Source organism: Apteryx mantelli, chromosome 4 (assembly GCF_036417845.1).
Source record: "Apteryx mantelli isolate bAptMan1 chromosome 4, bAptMan1.hap1, whole genome shotgun sequence".
In the NCBI taxonomy this organism is placed as follows: domain Eukaryota; kingdom Metazoa; phylum Chordata; class Aves; order Apterygiformes; family Apterygidae; genus Apteryx; species Apteryx mantelli.
The window spans coordinates 84,990,683-85,010,342 of record NC_089981.1 but is presented as its reverse complement, the minus strand read 5'-3'; the positions used below and the strand labels follow the sequence as shown (position 1 = coordinate 85,010,342).

The 19,660-nt window shown below is 48.9% G+C and overlaps 1 protein-coding gene across 2 annotated transcripts; it reads right to left on the bottom strand.

Moving 5' to 3' along the window:
• Positions 1-773: 773 nt before the first annotated feature.
• On the bottom strand, positions 774-16,908 carry CCDC198 (coiled-coil domain containing 198). Of its 2 annotated transcripts, XM_067295654.1 has the most exons (6): positions 16,562-16,908; positions 13,605-13,687; positions 8,253-8,330; positions 6,875-6,973; positions 5,770-5,932; positions 774-1,586 (listed from the first exon to the last, which is right to left on the bottom strand). In XM_067295654.1, exons 1-6 carry the CDS (start codon positions 16,764-16,766, stop codon positions 1,336-1,338), a joined length of 879 nt encoding a protein of 292 aa, XP_067151755.1. In that variant the 5' UTR covers positions 16,767-16,908; the 3' UTR covers positions 774-1,335. The 2 variants fall into 2 exon arrangements, with proteins under 2 accessions (XP_067151755.1, XP_067151756.1); XM_067295655.1 differs by lacking the exon at positions 8,253-8,330.
• Between the last annotated feature and the right edge of the window lie 2,752 nt (positions 16,909-19,660).

Genomic DNA, 19,660 nt, shown 5'->3' with positions numbered 1-19,660 from the left:
TAGAGAGACCAAGTGGAAAGCAAACCAGCGAGGCAAGCAGGAAAGGGAGGTAGGAGGAAGAGTTAATGCCCTTCAGCATCGTGACATGCTCTGCAACTTCAAGCAGAGGCAAAATTCATGCTAAGAATCAGGCAGGTCTTTTTGCCAGACTGGCAGTCTGCTCCCTCCCTTCCTTGTGTAGCGCCAGTCCCCTGCCTATCCCAGTGGGCCACATTAAAATAGCTACATGATGTGTAACTGAAATCCCAGAGAATCATTTTGTGTATATGCTTGAATGACTTATTCTGTTCTTCCACAAAGCCGATGCACATTTACGGTGGTGGCCTTTACAGACCTACAAGGGTAACTAGATAGGAGACAAGAGAACTGCACAAAACTGTCTCTCAGATAATGAACAATTTTTTATGGAAAAATAGGGAATTTTATGAAAAAATACATTTTAGGAGGGATGGAAACTCTAAGGTTCTCTGTGACATGTCTAATACCCTTTATATAACTGTCACCTTGAATATACTTGGGACTGTCAGGTTGCTACAGGCAGGTAGTTCACATTTCCAGCAGATGCAATAGTCTAGACCAGCACCCTGCTCCTGGGATATGGGCATGTGTGAGATGTTAGAAATCCCTCCGTTTCCACCATTCATTGCACAGTGTTGAACCTGAGCAGAGAAAGCAAGTGAATAAAGGCCAGCTTTTTCAGAAGAATATCTATAAAATTGGGAGTTTAGTACTGAAGACAGTATATGTATTACTGTGCCTGGTTGTGGGGGAGGAGGTGGGAATTAGAAAAACAAAGTCAAAATGGAATTTTAGAAATGCCAGAATATTTATTTAAAAGATCTCCTAAGCCAGTCATTTTACCTTCCCTTTTTGAACTGGATTTTTGTGGTTTAGAAAAGGACATAAGGTTAAAAAAAAAAAAAAGCTAAACAGGAAGTTAAAGTTAAAAGTTGCAAAGGGATGCGAAACATTTCGTTTCAAATTGAACTTCATAATTGGGGTTAACCCAGAACATTTTCAGGCTTTTGTTTGTTTGTTTTGCCAGCCTTCTCCTTCTCCCTCCACCCCTCACTTTGCTGCTGCTCAGCCCAAGCCATTTTTTTCCCCCCAGATATTTTGATTCAGCCACATTCCCAAAACAGTCGTTATTCACTCCACCTCAGTGATCGCCTTTTCTTTTCAGTAGCCCTTTCTACTGACTCCTGCTTACAGAAGTTCTGCTTACTACAAACATCATGTCTATACCCTCAATATATCCAGCCAGGGGATTTTCAGCTCCATCAGAGCGCTCTGGGTTGTGTCTTCAGCACATCACTCTCATCCCACAACACGTGACTACAAATCTTTATCAAAGATAAACTCATTGAAGAGAGGAATTCTCTCCGTCTTGGTTCTTACAAGTGTAGGTTTGTGATAAAACTTCTTCCCTTCCCTTTCCCAGTCCTCCGAGTCAGTGCTGGAGCTATCCCAGAACAGGTCTCTTGTAGGCTGCTCCCAACAGAACCACAAGTCAACTTTACTGCTCTTGCTTGGAGAAGATTCAGCCCTGTCGTGTTGCCCTGAGAATTGTCTATCCCATGTATTTCCTTGAAGAAAAAAGAAAAAAAAAAAAGAAATTCGTCTTAGTTTTGCTGAGCTGCATGCTCAGTTCTGTAGGGCTTAGCTGGAAATTGCTATGGGCAGCTGGATTCATGTAAAGAAGTCCCTGAAAGATCCCTGCCAGACCAACCCAGATGCTCTGGGGTGGGCAGGACCAAGCACAATATATTCAGGATTATAGTCAGTAAAATTATGGAGTCTGGCACGAGGAAGCGTGGTTTAACAGCTGCCCCACAAGCGTGGGAGGCAGGATTCCCATGTTGCATGCCCAGGGAGCAAGTTCGTATCTGAGATGCTTGAATGACTCCTAATGTATCAGTATCTGAGGAGCTTGTAATCTCTAATGCCTTGACCATTGAAGCATGTCTGTGACGGAGCAGTCCGAGGCTAATATCCTACCCACCAGAGTAGCCTTCCTGCAAGGACAATCAGCACAGGCTTTTCAGGGATGGTAACTGTGCCCTGCAATTGCTCCTGCTGTAATGAAACTCCCAGTTTAGTTTTTATCCCCAAGCAGAAGAGCGATGATGCTAAGAAACGTGAAGGAACAGAAGGAGCAACCAAGTCTGTCCCTTTCTCTCCTGATAAAAGTTCACTGGCAGACTCGCTCGTCACAGGCAAGATCTGTCCTGGCTTAAGCCTTTTTGCCCTCAGTGATGCCTTTCCAGTCCTATGCCAAAGGTTATCACCTGCACACTGTGGCAAGCAAAGCAGAGCAGGGCGGCAGAGATTCTCTTTGGTTTCTGCTGCAGCGGGGACAGTAATGTCTTTTCATATGCAACGGTCTCCCCAACCATCCCAGCCGCTCACCAAGCAGGCCTCAGGCAATGAGAGTCATGCCCAAATTCAAGACACCGCAAGACAGCCCTGCAGCTTTACACTACAGAGGGTGAGACCTGATCCTCACCTCGGAGCGGTGTGAAAGGCGTTTGCGTGAGGACAAGGGACGTGCTCAGGAGAGCGAACCTGAAAGGACCGGAGGGAACGAGAGAGCCGTAAAAGCAGGTCAGAATCTGGTTTTTGTATCATTAGAGTCCAAGAAGCCCATTCCTGCTGCTTACCCTTCCTCAAGGTGCGCTGAGGAATGGCAAGTCGCTTCTCAGCGCTTCCTGGCATTCCTGCTAATACAGAGCATGTCGTACTCCCTCCTGTGCTTTGAAGGGATCTGTAGGGATATGAAGGGAAATACGCCCGAGAGAGGCTGAGATCTGTCACCGGTAAAAGAGGACGTGGCTCTGAATGGAGTCCATATGATGTATTTTCACGTCAGGCATTGAGAGTAACACGGAGCGATGGCTGGAAACCATCTAACTGGGAACATTTCGCTTTAATTACGCACCACCCAAAGGGATGCAAAGCTCTGAAGGAAATTGCCTGGCTCTGGGCAGTGGGAAGGAGTTTCCATATAAAACTAGACTTAAAAAGTTAGTAACCTAAGTGACTGTAACATTTACCCCACACTCATATAAGGGTGGGCAGCAGTCCAGAGGCTGTAATATGTATATGAATACAATATCGTGGTGGACAAAGAGTGATTAAGCCAGGAGCAAATCTATGACAGCTGTTGCTCAAACAGCTCTTTCTTCTTTTATTGCCTGGGCCTCCCTAGCAGAGCAAATTGCTGGTACCATTAAAGCTGTCGAACAGCATGACTCCTGTGAGCCTGGTTCCAGCTTTCCAAACATGATGAAGGGTGCTCTCCCTTCCAGCCGGCAATCCGTCTCCTCCACGTGCAGCTCCAATGAGCTGCCTCTCCTGTTCTCTGATAACAGAACTGCCTTGTACCTCACTGCAGCAAAACCATCCAACCTAACATCAGCCTCTATAGAAGGCTTTCACCTGCCTGACGGTAAACAGCATGCTTGATTGTCCTGCTGGATTTATCTCGAGCGGCTGACCACATCCCTCCATCTAGTCATGCCTTCGTTTCATTCTGAAATGTGGCCCAATGGGAAATTCTCCCCACCATCGGAGGACCAGAAGACATCTGCTTGTCCTACAGGCACTCTGGTCACTCATAAAGGATCTAGACAGCATCAGGGGCCTGGTATTGCAGGTCTAAGGAAGGCTGGATTTTGCTAGCAGAGAATATTTACTGGAACACACAACACCCCAAAAAATCTATGTTGATGTCCTGGCATTGATAGTGACTACAACATGGGCAAGTTCTTTTTAGTGTGGAGCATTACAGCACTGAAGGACAAACAGATGTGCTGGAATCGTTTGCTTTTCAATATCTTTTCACTGGTTACAACCATTCCGCCAAGCTCTTTTGCTCCCTAGTCCCCTGCTTGTCCTTACAGCACAGGTTTCTGTCTGCATCCACACTCTGAGCTGCCCCAAGGACCTTTGATGGGAAAGCCAGCAGCAGGACAGAGACGGAGGCATGCCAGGCTCTGCACCCTATATGCAGATAAACTGCCTGTCCTGGGGACAAGGTGACAGCTACTGACTTTGCCACTGAAACCCGGTGGATCTCTGCTTGCTCCTTCCTCTTCCTCCCCCCACAGAGAATCAGACACGCTTCGTGACAGCCCCATCTCAGGTTGAGCGGCTCCCTTGCCCCAGGCTGCAGCCCACATGAGCAGCAGGGCTGTATGCGCACAGGCAGCTCAGCTTGCTCTGGGCTCCTGGGTGGAGCTGTGGGAAGGACGCAGCACCCAGAGCGTGGCAAATTGGGCAAAATGAGGTACAGTCAGCAGTGTGGCAAGACCCACCAGGCAATGGGCTCCCAACAGCCCATCAGTGATAATGGAGCAGGTACGGGCACAGCAGAGGCTTGAAGGAGGCCAGATGTAGAGCTGTGCAAGTTTGGGGAGAAAAACTCTTCCTTCCCTGAGTCAATGGGAAGGAAGTTGTTCCCTGAAAGCACCTAAACAGCCGGCCACTAGCTGTGTCATCACCATGCTAGCCCAGGGACAGTGGGTACTCTCCTCTGGGCCTTCATGTGTGTCAAGGAGGAGTGACAAAGCTGCCTATTCTTCCAAGTGTCAGACTTGCAGGGTCACCAAAAATAACTGGCAATCTCAAATCATCCAGTTTTTCCTTTTGCCGCAAAGGAATGTTGCAGTTCCTCTTTATCCAGAGAAGAAAAATTTGGGCCATCGCTAAACTGGTGTAGTACAATAGCTCTTTTGAAGTCCAGCCTGCTTGACAGTAGCTGACAATCTGATCTGGTTGTTTGCACCATGGGCCCTGATCTATTTTACTTGAGAATCTCATAATTTTGTACACATCAATTACTGCAGCTGCACAGCTGTTTGGCATGGTTAAGTCCCTGTGCTCCCTCTGGGAAGGAAACTGGCTCAGGGCCAATGCAGGGAAATCACTGTCTTCGGCGGTGGGCTGCTGCTCTGCTTTGTTTCCCTGGCTAGAGTTGGCTGTGTGCTATAGCGAAGAGACTGTCACGGTAACTCATTTCTCCAGCTTGAAGGAAAATTGGCAGGGCATGTTTTAATCAGTGACTGCTAACCCTCCCGGAGTAAACACTGTGATATTGTCACGCTGTCTGCGTGGACAGACAGTCCTACACTGACCTGAGCACATCCCAGGCTCAGGCAAGCTGCATTCAGTGCTGGGGGCAGAGGGAAGGGGGCAAAACTTGGTGGAAGGGTTGATCTTTAAGCAGTCATTTCCCTTTTTTTCCTCTGTCATGCCTTGGGACATTAAGCTGGAGAAGCTTCAGAGATTTCCCCCCAGCCCACCTATGGTCATGCATACAACCATCTATACATTTCCAGATGCATGCATGTAAACACAGTGCAGTTCTGATTAATCCAGGTGTTGGATTTAGTGCCCAGGAAAGCTCAGGGACGTGTGGGGACACATGGGGCAATCTAAGGACTCTTCTGTCCATGGAAGCCTGCTCTTGCAGGGGTTTGGCCCTAGTGACTTCGGTTTTATGCCTCTATAAATATTTCACAGTGGGGGGGTCCTAATTCAGATTTATTCGGGTCTATTAAGAGAAGCAGCCCAGAGACCTGTGCCTTGCTATGACACACCTCAACGGTTTGCCTTGTGCCTTAACTGCTTTTGCACCAAGACTTTCGACCTTGTGCTATGTCACTGCAGCAGTTGGAGCAGTGGAAGCAGCTTCCATAGGGAAACTTATTTGATGACACTTAAAATGCCAGCAAGTTCCACATCTCCTTGGAAAATTATTCTACTTACCACAGTCTCCATTAAAAGTCTGATTGTGCTCAGCAGGGGTGAGGTCTTGGCTTTCGGAGCTGTTGCTTCTCTGGAGATTGCCAAGGACTTTCTTCGGGTTGAATTCCTTGATTTTTTGTTTATTGATTTTTGCCTCCCTGTGGAGATTTCTCTTCAGCTCAGCCTGGGTTTGCAAATGAGTCATCAACACAAGCAACAGAGGAGCAAACACGTTTTAACAGCTCAACACAGCATATCATTAGGGGGCTGGTGCTGAAAATAATTATGCAGTTGAGTAGTTTAACCAGGGCAAATCATATCTGCCAAATTAGGTACATGACAGAACATGACCTGGACTGAGTTTTTAGGTTTCTCCATGGGCAACCATCAAATGAGGGTAAAGCTTTGAAAAATCAAAAATAATTACTGAACTTTTCCTAGGGCAGAAAAAAATTACTGAGTTCAACTGCTCCATGGCCCAGTGACAGTTGAATTGAAAAAGAAATACAAAGAAGCCTGCAGGTGGGTATTTGCTTGTCTCCCATCACGTCATGCAGTGCCTGCATAGCACCTGTCACCTGCAGGTCTCCCAGCGCTTCAGGAAGGAAAGCTGCATCGGGGTCCGCATTTCCAGCTGGGGCCTGAGGCACGGGGAGCTGCATGGACTTGGTCCAGGTCATTAACAGAGCGAGGACCAGAACCCATGATTGCAGTTCCCAGCATTTCCTTTCTTGCCTCTGGGTAACTTCATTTCTTATAGGACCTGGGTCTTCCACAACTAAGGGGGAAAGTGTGAATGTATCAGCCACTCTCGTGGCTGGCCACCAGGAGGGACCTGGGGTCCTGAGGGTGCTCTTTACCTCATGTCTACCTGAGCAACCAGGAAAGCTTCAGGTGCTCTTTCCAAAAACAGGAGCGGGGTGTTTTGCTGGCAGTGCCAGCAAAATGACTTTTAGGAGGAAGCAAAATCAGTTCATGGTCACCCGTGTGGACATCGTTGCACAGAGAAGTGAGGCAGAAGCAAATGGTTTCCACCTCCCTGTCTGTGTTTGAGGGCGAGGGGCAAATACCCGTTAGAAAAGGAAAGACTCAGGCAAGCGTCCTCTCCCCCAGGTCTCAGCCTTACCTCTCGGCGCCTGCGGTTCAAGTCCAGCATCTGCAGCTTGTGTAAGTGCTGCCGTCTGCCAGGGACGTGCTTCAGGGTTTGCCCCCTCTTCTCCAGAGCCTATAAGGTATATACACACATAAATAAATACACCTGCATTTTCCAAAGCAAAAAGAATCAGCCAGCAGCTCTCAAACCCACTGCTTGTCCCTCAGGCACTCTCTGGATAAAGGCACTGAGCATTTTCCCGAGCAGCCAACTTGCAGCAATTTATGACAAGTGGTCACAGTACTTGCAGTTTATCTTGCAGCTCTGGGGATATTATGGAGACTCTCAGCCTTCGTTAAGGCAATGTTAAAGGGTTCAAAATGCAGCCTCAGTTTTCAGCAGACTGTTGGACGTCTGAATAGACATAGCGAAAGCTTTGTGTGCAAAGGGTTCTGCATCCATACAAGGACCAGCAGCATCACTAACCAAGTAAGTCACTAAACGTATAAAAAAATAGTTCAGTCGGAGAGCAACTCTAACTCCAGCGTCATCTCCTCCCAGCACAGAGGAGGTGTTAATGGCACACAGCAAATGCAGGCTTCTCCCCGCTGGAAGCTGACTGCAAGTGACGGGTGTTCAAATTGCTCAGCTGTTTTAAAAAAGAGGTCCTAAGACCTTTATTCTCAAAGATTTTAAAGGTCCTGACTCACCAAGTCCTCATCATCAAGGGAAATTTCATGCCCAAGTGTCTCACGCTGGAGGTTCACAAACAGACTCCCAGGATTAGGGAGCACTGTGGGAGAGCTGGCCCTCTCGACCCTGGTGGAGATGGCCCAGCTGATCTTTTTGCTCGGGATTAGAGGTGATCCCTGTGTCATCACCTTCAGTTTGTGTAGGCTGATGGACTAAAATGAGTCCTGTTCATCCCCAAGAAAGTTTAGCTTCCAGAGTTTGCTCCTAAAAAAAGCCCTCAAGCCCCTAGAATTCATCATAAGTGAAAAACTTACCACTTGGCTTTATATCCTTTCACCCACATCCCATTTTTTTTTTAGCTGGTTCTTGGGCCCAGCCCAGGATGAGAGCACAGCTGGTGCAAACCACCAAGCTCTGCTCTCATTTCGTGTGGTGTGACGGCACCAACTTCACAGCAAGGCTGCAGGACCACGAGGGATGGGTGTCCGTGAGCTGCAGACCAGCCACTGCCCACGGCCCGCCCCAGCAACCTGCACGGATGAGCTGGCTGCAGAGCAAAAACCCACCGCGAGCGGTGGGAGAATCTCACCACATTCGCTGCTGCCAGCTCTCAGATCAGCCCTCGAAGTGATTAAAGCAGTCGTGACACGGGAAGCTACATGCGGTTGGTGGGAACGTGCCAGTTTCCCCAGCATTTTCCCTTCAGCTGAACGCTCACCTTCGCTTTTGGAGTTGCTGCCGTGTCTTGCTGACTCAGGAGCTTTTCAGCAGCGAGAAGGCCCGCAGGTTCAAGCTTCTACAAGTCCAATATTTATAATGTTCAGCATTCCTCATTCCCCACAATCATAAAACACGAGAACCCGATATTAAACTACCTTAACAATTTTCCAGTTCCAATCTGGCCCAGCTGCTGGGGATGTGGAAGGGAGATTGGCATCTTTAATGAGCACTCAGAGAGATAGACTTCTCCTGATATGTGCTTCACAGAGGGATAAAACTGAGAGAATCTCCTGCTTTAGAGTCAAAGTGGCAAAAGCCTAGCTGAAATTTGTGCTCTTCCTTTGGGCTTCATCCCTATAGGTATTCTTCTTTTTGCCATAACAGTGCCTAAGGCTCCAGCCAAGACCACAGTGAAGACAAACCCCAGCTTGGAGAGCTTCACGTTGGAGCTGACAAGACAAATACGACATGTAATTGGAAACTGAAGCACGGAGACATATCATAACGTAATGAATTACATTATATACAATCTCCTGCCAGGTCATCTGAGGCTACCTGAGACCCAGAGCACTGCCCATCTGTCCAACCCATCTCCCATACGTTAGCCTGAGCAATACCCTACCCTGCAGAGACTGCTCATGGTGTGAAGTGCTCTTCCAGGTGGCTAATGGAGGCAGGCAGAGGATTGCTTTACAGACTGCTCTGAGCAGTCTGGATTGCAATTATAAGGAACTAAAATATCTCCTTAAATTATGCCAGACTACCAGATGATACTGGATTACTCCTTGGCTTGGTATTGCTGGTTTTCCCTTCTAGGATGGGAGCTCAGTGTGGCTTCCATAAAATTAAGTGGAGCATCATCAAGAGCTTCATTGAGAAGAAGACCTGACTTTTACACTTTATGTGGGACATTAACCCCTTGAGACATTCACAAGAATGTCCTCTCCTTTAGCCGTACGGACCCAATTGCTGCCAAAGCCTGAGCTGTAATGTTTGAGCATCCTATAAATAAATGCAACAATGCAGTTAAAAAAAAGCCAGCAGCATCACATAAAGCAAGCAGAGAAGGAATGCCAGAGGGGAAGCCAAACTCAGCACCGTTTTGTGGGTACACCAACCCCGGGAAAGCAGAAGAGGCCCAGTCCAAAGCCCCCTGGCACCAGCAGGAAATTCCCCTAGGTTTCCTATGGACTTTAGTTCTGGGATGACTTTTCAGGCATATCATTATGCCACTTCAGAGCTGGTGTCTTAAGCCGATGAGGAAGGGTCATTTTCTTTGCTGCATGTGTGGCATGGCTGGGCGATAGGGAGCTCTGCCCTCAGCGTCTCATCACGTCCCATGAGCGGGGACAGTCCCACGTCTCTGCCAGCAGAGCCACTCGTGCGAACGCTCCCTGGTTTGGCTGAGTCCAAAGCAGCACATTCCCACTTCAGCTGCCAGTTTAGACCATTTAAACGGACCTGCCTACCACTGCAAACAGCTCTGCCAGCAAAGAGGTGGGCCTGGAAACCTTCAGCAGAGGAGCGGCAGCAAAGGCAAAGGAGCATTTTCCAGTAGCTTAGCGGTTTGCAGAGCAAATGTTTGCCTACGCCCTCCTCTCCAGGCTGAACTCTTACGCTGCAGAGTCAGTGCAGCTCATGCACTATTTCTATTTCAGCTTCTTCCCCCTTGTTAAAGTCTTTTGGTTGGGTTTTGCACCTAATATGAGCTAAGGTCTTTTATTTTTATTAATTATATGTCCTTCCCGGGATCAAGTCCTGGGATTGATCCAGGAGGTGTTAGTCAAGTCAGCGTGACACCCACTCACAAATGCCAAATACTGCAAGCTTCCTCCCGCGAGCATCTGCAGTGTGTAACTGCCAGCAGCGACAAACTAGTCCCGTGGCTCCACCATGAGATCTCCATCCCCACTGGTGCCAGTGCCTGGTGCACTCCTGTGCTGCTGCACACCAAACCGACATCATTGAATTTCCTGCTACACCTCACAGAAACTGCAACGAAGACGAGGATGCACAGCCCTTTGCCTGAAATAGCTGTAAGAAGCAGCGAAGCTCCTCTGGGGAAGTTGGCAGCTGAAGCCACAAGAGCTTCCAGCCGAGGAAAAACACATCTGCTGCCCAGGAGAAAAGCTCCTGGGGGAATGCGTGGAGAGCCCAACAGAGGGACTTTAATGTGCTTTGGAGAAGGGAAGAGCATGGAGGGTCATTTCTATGAGAACCTGGAAGGAAGGGGTGCAGAACAAGATTTAGAGATACAGCTCGGGGCAAAGCAAGCTAAGTCCTGACCACAAATGCATCCAGAGCTATGGGTGAAGATACAGGCTTCACTTGGGTTCTTCCTCAGTTCCGAGGAACAGGGGCTGGTACATTCAATGTAAGTGTTGTGCTAAAAAGGTGCCGAATTTGCCAGTTTCTCCTCACAATTCATAAGATCTCAACTTTTAATTCTTCTTAATTCTCTGCTGGGTGGGAAGTGGCACTAATGCTGCGCTGGCCCCGAAGGCACCAGGCATGCTCAAGGCTGCCATGTGCCAGGGACTCTTCAAATGCACCACGAGAAATGGTCACTGCCCTGAGGACTTCGCCGTCCAACCCGAGTCCAGCCCAAATTATTAACAGCTCCATATTATGGGCAGAGACACCTGCCACAGGACCCATGCTCTGGGTGGAAAGTACAGAGCACGGGCTGTCCTGTGCTGCACTGCCCTGAGGGCCACACTCACCATCTTCCCTAGGTTGCAGCCAATAGAGACTCAGTGAACCAAGAGCCAGGAAAAAAAAAAAATGACGGTTTCCCAAATTTCATCCCAGTGCTTTCCTCTCAGGACTACCCAGCCAGCATCCCCACTGTCCTCTTCTTTCCAGTCTCGGCTAGTAGGAAGTTTACACAGAGCCAGCTATGTTCTTTAGTCTTTTAGCACCAAAAAAACCCTCCTGAATTAGAAATTCTGCTCATTTAAGAAATGACACTAGATGGCAGCATGTGCCCCTACAAATTGCAGTCCCGGTTGCACATCACTCCCAGATGCCAGGGAGGCAGGAACCGTGGCCGGCTAAGGCCAAGCGCATCCCCTGCCTCGCCTATCGGCCGATCTCGCTGCAGCTGCCGGGAGAGAGAAGTTCAGGCTTCCGGCTAAAGTTCACTTGCGTCGCAGGCTGGAAAATCAGCTTTTTTTTTTCCCCCTTCTTCCTTGTGAGTCTCACAGGGCTTTTCTCTGGAAATACTCCGTGACTGAAACCCTCTGACAGTCCTTGAAGAGGACACGGTCTTCCAGCTCCGCACTATCTTTGAAGATATTCCCCCAGGGCAAATGGCTTTTGTCGATGTGGTTTGCGCTATCTAATGACAATGGAAGAAGCTCAGGGTAGGATTAATAGTGTCCTTGTCCCGGAACGAATAGTATCAGTATATTAATAATACACAAATAGAGTTGTAATAGAAAAAAAGATCAATGACTAAAAATTACATGTTGATAACAGATTTTTAAATGAGGCTCTGATTACATGTGACTATTTACAGGGTGTAGCTAGACTCATTACAGGTGCTGCTGTCTCATCCTCTCGCCTAATAGAGAGGCACTTTACTCAATATTTGATGTCCTTACTTGCTCTCTGAAGCTGCTAGTGTTGGCCAGAACTACAGGCAGCAGTGGAGGGATCTTAACTGGCCCCGTCTGGTGGTTCTGATCTTCTTCATTATGTTAAAAAGACCAGATCCCATGCGCCAGATGATTGGCATTTTAATCACAGAAAGGAGTGTTTGAGCAAAGTATTCCCGGTTCAGCTGGTTTGCTGTTGTGTTACACATGCAAAGAGTTTGTCCCCGAATATTCGGATTGCAGGGAAACCATATATAACACAGCTGGCTGAGAATGGAGATAACCAGTGTTAGCACGATAGGGGTTTCAGAGACTCACACCACTGCTGAGGGATACCCATGAGAAATCAGCTATAGGGGGATGTTGTTTTGGAAGGAAGTATAATTTCTCCAGGGTTTGACTTTTCTGGGAACAGTGAAGGAGGAACAGCTACTGTTCAGTCAGTTAAGGAATTAATTGGAAGAACAATATGCTCCGAGCAAAACCCTTCATTACCCAGCCCCAAAGCCGGGGACCGACACGAAGCACGTGTTCATCACATGGAGTGAAAAGCAGTGCTTTCCTCAAGGCTGCTCTAATCTGCACTCAGTTGCCTACCAGCGGGCTGCAGAAGAAGGTCATGGGCAGCTGCAGCACATACACATATTTCATGAGTTAAAGAGCCAGAGAAGAGCATTTTCCTCTGCTTCTCCCTGACCAATGCCAGCTGGGGACTCCCTGGGGCCCCTAATAAGTGGCTGGTGGGGCCCTGGGGCTCACATGGCCCTACACTCCTCAATGCAGAATGAGCAGGGTCAGCTTGGGCAGCAGGTGTGATATTGGCCCTTAATTGCTAATTGAAAGTCCTGCCCAAACGAGAGTGTGGGTTGTTATTTTTAGCAGCTGAGTGCTTCCTTGAGCTGGAAGGTGTGGGGCTACAGAAAGGGTCTGGGAAGGGGTATGTGAAATTGGGTGTCAGTACTGGGGAAGGGCAACTGCAGGCAGCTGCAAAGCTCCTGCTGATGATGGGGGTGAGAAAAGGGTCTGCAAGGCAAAGGGTTGCTCTGACTGCAGGAGAAGGGAAGGAGCCTCTTGAGCTGGGCACAGGCTTGCATGGGTGGGAAAGGTGAAGGAAGTCAACCTCAGCCAAGCATCTTTGTGCCTTAAATGGTGAGCAGGTAAGAGCAGAAGAGATGGAGAGTTTGAAAGGTGGTGATGGTTGGCTCAGGAGGGTGTGGAGAGGCAGAGAAAATGCAGGTAGAGTGTAAGAAAAAAAGCTTTCTCTTCCCTTTGTTTTTTAGAGGACCTGCTTTGTTACAAGAACTATACAGCTCCAGCTTAGTACTGCAAGCATTTGATGGGGGTGTTCTGAGGCCTGAGCCTTGCTCAGGGCTTTTATTGCAGAAAAACATCAGTACAGGAGTCTTATATACATGGAGGCAGGCAAAGGCAGTGTGTTGTTGTGTTGGCTGCTCTTTGGCTGATCTTAAAGACGGCCTCCTTTCCCTTAAGCTAATAAACCAAAAGTAACACCTCTGCAGTCAACCTATCTGCTCTGCCTTGGGAAAACAGTCAACTTGAGCTTGGGCTGTTGATAACCCTCCTTTAGGGGTGATGGCCTACAAGATTAAGGCATCCCACTTGCGCTGCTGCAGGATAGCTGCTTCCCTGTCGTGGTGCTTTAGCAGCGTGCTGTGACAGTGTGTGTCTATGGGTCGAGGGGCCGGGTCGCTCGGTGCAACGCCGCGGGAGGCTTTTCAAACTCATCTTACTTGAGGTCTCCGAGGTGGGTGCTGCTTAATGATGCTGGTGTCTCCCTTTTCCAGCATGGTGTTGAAAGAAAGGGGTCTGGGCCCTTGGGGATTAGAAAAGGAGAAGAAATGGGTGAGGTTACTTTGGCGTGATCATCGGCTCCTAGGTGGTATTCTGCAATATTTTCCGGCCTAGCTCTTGTTTGGCCTGTCCTGGTGAAGTCTCTCTTGCTGTGCTCCAGGAACTCATGATATAAATTGTTCTATTAGCAGCAGAAATAGAGTGTGGCTGGATCCGTGCCTGCACTTTCTAATGAACTTAGGTCCACCATGTACCTCTTGCTTCCTTCTTCAGCCCCTCCTGCACCCTGTATGGCAGAATAACCACCCTCCACACCTCCTGCAGCTTCCCAGCTACGTCAGTCCCTCCTCTGGCATCCTGTTGTCCTCCCTGCTCTCCCCCAGGGCCTTTGACCATCCGTTGGCCAAGAAAACTGCATGTTTGGCTGGTTCCTGGCCGCATTTGTTGGCTGAGCTCACGCTTGGCCTTATAAAGTGGGGAATGGACAGCAGTTTGGGTCTCTTTTTGCTGCTCAGTCTCTGAGACCTTATTTATTTTTAAGGCACCCTATAGAAATGTCTTTAACTCTTCTACTGACCCTGGCAGACCTGGGCTACAGCCAGCCGGTAGGCTCAGGAGTTGGTGAGGGAAGTGCCGACATGCAAACAGCACAGTCACGAGCCCTCTTCTTTGGAAACCAGCCCAAAATACATGCACAGGGAGGACGTGCTACCAAACAGCGATCACCATACCTGTCATTAAAGCAGTGTTTTAACTAAGGTCTGAATGCGAGCATTAGCTCAGATCTGTTCTTAGCTATTGCTCTCCAGGTGGACGCTGCTGCTGTTCTTGCACAGATGAACACTCGCGTGTGCATGAAGTATTTGTTTTTATAGACATTTTTCTGTTCCTCCTCCCTCCCCAAAAGCTGTCCTGTTGCATTTGAATCCTGTTTTACATGCGTGGTTATGTGTAGCTGCTCATATGTGACTGAAGCCTAACCTGCCCTGAGCCGGCTGCTCCAGTGTGGAGCATGAGAAAGGACTGGGGAGGAAAAAACAGGAATTGGGGACGAAGGCTGGGGAATGGCATAGGAAGACCCAGGAAAGGATCTTACGTTATAGTTGAGGTCCAACTTCCTAGTTATAAAAATGGGAGGTCATCTTATAGGGGCGAACCCAGTATAGGGGCGACTCCAGCAGCTCCCAGCCATGAGGACACCGCGATCCCCTCGCAAGTGCGGCTGAGTTCACCTGAGAAATGATTTGCTTCGCTCTGCTGAGCACCTGTGCAATGATTAACTACTGAGCGGGGGACGCCTGAAAGGAGAAATTCCAGCGCGGGTGACGTCTCGGGAGGAAAAAATTCAGCTCTCGCCACGCTGCCTCCTCGCCAAGCGCTGTGCAAGGAGACAGCGCTTGGTGAGGAGGCAGCGTGGCAAGAGAGTGAGGTCCGAGCTGGAGGCGTTTTGGCGATTTCTTTTTTTAACCTTGCACTCTAATAGCTGATTTTCTCCACTGGTGAGCGGGGAGTTTAACGCCAGCCCAAAGGAAGCCTCGTAAACTAAATAAGACCCCTTCTCTGGGAGGCTTTGCTTATTTAGGCAGCAGCTCGAGCTAATGCGTTGCTCAAGTGCTCTTGAGCATGCTCGTTTCTGCAAATGAAGTGTGTAATAGGAAATGACACTTACTGAGGGTTTTAAAATAATTTTCAAATAAAAAAATACGTTTTCATAAGCATTTGATAAATGCCCAGTGGTTACCGATGTCCAGAATGGGAATATCTGATTGCTCTCGCTGTCATGCAGCGCCAGGTCGCGTACCCAGCGCTGATCAGCATTTGCCCCAGGCCTCCGCTCAGGGACATGACTGCTGTCCTGCTAGAGGCGCGTTTGCTTTCCCGGGCTCCCGATGTCTCTCCGTAGACCGTACGGAAGAGGAAATGTCCGGCAATGCTAAACAGTGCTTGGTTTCTATCTGAAACTCACTTTTAGAAATGGAAAAGAGGGAAGGAGGAGCGCTAAGCCTGCAAATCCCGATCCATCTGCATTATCCTTCAAGCGAGCAGCCTCATCGACATGCACGGAGGTTTCACTCTAGATTTATTGAACGTGGCTGGGGGGAGCCATTGCTCATCATCTCGCTCGTCACAGAGTTGCACACCAGCTTTCGCTAGCTGTCGCATACCTTCTTTCTCATTTCTGGGCATATAGTGAATTTAAAAACCGCTATGAAAGGCTGCGGCCAGTCATGGGAAAGGCTCTCGGTGCCGGCACTCGTGGGAGAACATACGCAGTTGTTGCATTTGCGTTCCTCTGCCTCTTGGCTTACAAAATTAGCCCTGTGCAAGACACGGGTATTATTTATGATGGAGCTGAATTTTGCCTGCTGAATGTCTTCCCCAGGATCTAATTATAATTAAGGTAATTATATAGATATGCCCAATGGTAGCACGTACGCAGGACAGATGTATAATGAGTTAAGGAGCTGCTGTGTGCATGCTCATTTGGACGCAGCCTGTGGTCGCTGTATATGGATTTAATGCTATCGAAGTGGGGTTATTTACGGAAGGGCGACTCGTGTCGGCAGTGTGTGACCTGGGCTCTGCTGACTGAGAGAGTTTCCCAAAACAAGTTGCAAGGGGAGGGGAAAAAAATGGATTTTTTTCCAAAGCTGAAACTAGCTGGAAATGGCAAAAAGATATGAACGCGGAAAGGCATGTGCACACACCTAGGTGCAACCCCCGCTGCACCGAGTGACCCTGCAGCTCCTTCCCGGTGGCTTTCTCCAGGCGTCCTCTCTGAGCAAGGACCAATGTACCACCAAGGGCAAACCACCAGCTGCTCCCCTTGCAATTGCTATTTACTTATTATTAATTGCAATTATTATTTGCAATAACTAGGTTACGACCCTCTTACCTGCAGTGGCTCTCCCGTACCCAGTTTCCCGGAGTGGCGGGAGCTGCCTTGGGAATGTGGCTTTCTCCTGCTCCGATGCTTCTTGCGGCATGTGGGAAAACCAGTGCGGGACCGAGACGTAGGGCGAGAGGGGCAGGTCGCCCCCGGCTCGCGCCGGGGCCACCTTGGTGACCCTGTGCCGCGTCCTGGAGGAGCTCAGGCCCATTTTCCAGAGCTGTGGCCTCCGGTGGAAAAGGAAAAGCCCCTCTTTGGGTTCGGCTGCTGCCCGTCTGCAGCGTCCCAGCAGCGCAGGGACAAGGCCGGCGGCCGCTCGCTGCCACCGCTCCGCTGCGTCCTTCCCAGCTCGGCCCCGGCCACCGAGGCCGGTTAAACATTGACGTGGCTCCAGCCCTCCCCAGGAGGCGCCGGGAGCTGGCAGCAGCCTGGGAAGTCAGCACCAGCAAAGTCTCCGGGATCTTTCCTCGCATCTATCCACACCTGTAAGCGGGGCAGGACCTGTGCGTCGTGCAAAGGCTTCTGGTTCTCTATTTATTTTTCCTTTTTGCTCACAAAGTTATAAGCGGGTTCAGAGGGTGCAATTTGTTTCAGGACTTGGTGGTTCATTCCACTTCAAGGCAGAGTGGCTGGAATATATATGTGTGTGCATATGTATATTTATATATATATATGCAGGATTATTTATGGAATGAGATTAATATTACAGGGGGTTGTTTGTTTGTTTTGGTTTGTTTTTTTTTGGCGTGGATAAGGTTGCAGGAGGCAGTGAGAGCACCTATTAGCCCGGCTGCAAAACGTGCCCAAACCAGCAGATGCAGAACCTGAGAGCGAGCACCCGCTCGCGGCTGAACGGCTCGTGCCTCTGGCCACAGAGCCCCTGCGTCGCTCGGGACTTTCCTCTGCAGCATCTTGCGCGAGGGAGCCCAGTAGCTGAGTTATTTTTCCAAATGAACGTAGGCAGGAGGCTCTCTGCAAACCCCCATCCGGTTTTGGCTTGGAGCTGGGTACCGAAAGGGTCTAGCGCTCCTGGAAGGGGCCCTCGAACAGCATCGCCCGGAGCAGCGGCTTGTGCTGGGCCCAGCAGGTGCCACGAGGCTCAAGACAAGGTGAGCTGGGTGTGCGGTAAGATGTTGTCGGAGATCATAGCGATGCTTTAGTTTGTCTAGAGTGAGCTGCGACAACCCTTACTAAAGCTTGTATTAACCCTGCATTTAGTGCTAAGAACCTCAGTAAAGCACGTCCCTGAAACTATCTATTAGTGCAAACGAACTTATTGACTCCAAAAGCAGCTTGGGGTGGTGCCCAAGCTGCCATGTGCTGTTTGCTTTGAGCCGTATCATCCCATCGCTACCTTCTGTTTAGAATAAATCACCTTTTTAGACGATTTTCAATGTCTAGCTGCTTTTGAAAGCAGCAGACAGCTCGAAGAGAGTTTTAAAAGCGCGTGTGCGCATGCCCACACCTCATACGTGTGGGTTCAGGGCAGGGAGGTGGGTTGTTTCGGGTTGTCTTCTCCAGTGCTAGTTCTGCAGCCGCGTGGCGAAGGGGCCGGTGTTGCTGCTGTTTTTAATAGAAAAGAGAGTTTTGTCGGTTCTCCTGGTTGCAGGGAGCAGTTTGAAAAGAGGAAGGAGCAGAATAATGTTTTAAAAAAACGAAACAAAACAAATTGGGGCGAGTACTGCAACAAGAGGAAGGCATCTTGCAAAGACCAGGCGAGAGGAAACGCGCCGCAGCACTTCCCCAGCTGTGGGGCTCGCGGGGACATTAATGCCCTAGGAAGGGGACGTTACGACTAGCAGCCAGGACCCGCTCGGCGAGACCAGCATAAATCACAGCTTTTTGCTGGCTTTGCTTTTGCTGCTTTAGTAACACAGTCGGTTGTTATAGAGCTAGTAGTGTTAATAACGAATGCTTCCTTTCTCTAATAACTTCTTTCCCCCTGGCAAAAGTACTGTGAGCAAAACCTTACTAACTGGTGATCAACATTTCGAAGAGCGGTCTGGACAGTACGGCAATCATCTGCATTACTTTCATGTTGTTTCTACTCCTCTTTAAAAAACAAAACCAACCGAAAAAAAGACACATACACGTGCCTCTGCATACCAAGTACTCTCAAATAAGAGTCGTCTTGCTGAGTGATCAATCCTAGGACCGCCGTACCAGGAAACGGCCCTCCTAAATTACACAGTGACAGTCTTAGGGAAGGAACTGGGTTGGTTTGTTTTTGGCTTTTGAAAGGTTTGTTTATTTTTTCTTTTCACAGTGGAGGTTAAGAAAAATATTTGGTCCAAAGGAAAGCACTAGAAAACGGGAACTGCCATTTCCCAAGGATGCTAGTGATGCAAGGTACTCAGTCTCTCATGGAAGCTCGCTGTTCAGCTGGGAGAGCAGCTTTTCTGGGAGAAAAAGATAAATAAGGTTATTTTCTTTTTTACGGAAGACACCCAAAATCCAAAGCCACTGCTGGGAAGTTGGTGCAAAGACGTACGGACAAGTGTGGGTCCGGGAGAGCTTTCAGAGGGGGCGAAGCCATGGGTGGGCTCAGCAGTGCTGCAGCTCTGAGCTAGCACAGCTTGCAGCTGGGTAGTCGCAGGCTTGAGCAGACCATGAGCGTCATGAGCTGCGTCTGTTCTTTAGCAAAGGCTGCGACAAGGCTTGAAGCTGGCTAATGGTGTAGCACAAGTATTAGAGTTGAGGGTATGTTCAAAATCAGCTCGATTGCCTGGTCTGGGTTCCTAGAGCAAGCCGAAATCCCACACTTTGCAAAGTCAGGGCTTGGAGCAGTGTTTCATGATTACTTATTTATTTATTTTTAATTTAGCATTACAAGACAGCTCAGCCCCATTCTTCGGGGTTTTGAGCGGTTGCTTTGTCGGTAATGATGGATGCAAAACTTTCTGTGTGACTTGTTTCTAATCGGCAAAGGCTCGTGTAATCGCACTGTTCAGTAATGGAATTTCTCTCTTCCAGCCACCCTCGGCAGCAAGGTGTCGCAGTAATGCCTTGCCACACCATTGCCCCACGTCTGTCTTTGTGTGTCACATGTCACTAAATAACTATTTACTTTGATAATAACTCCTTTATTTCAAAGGCAAGTTAACG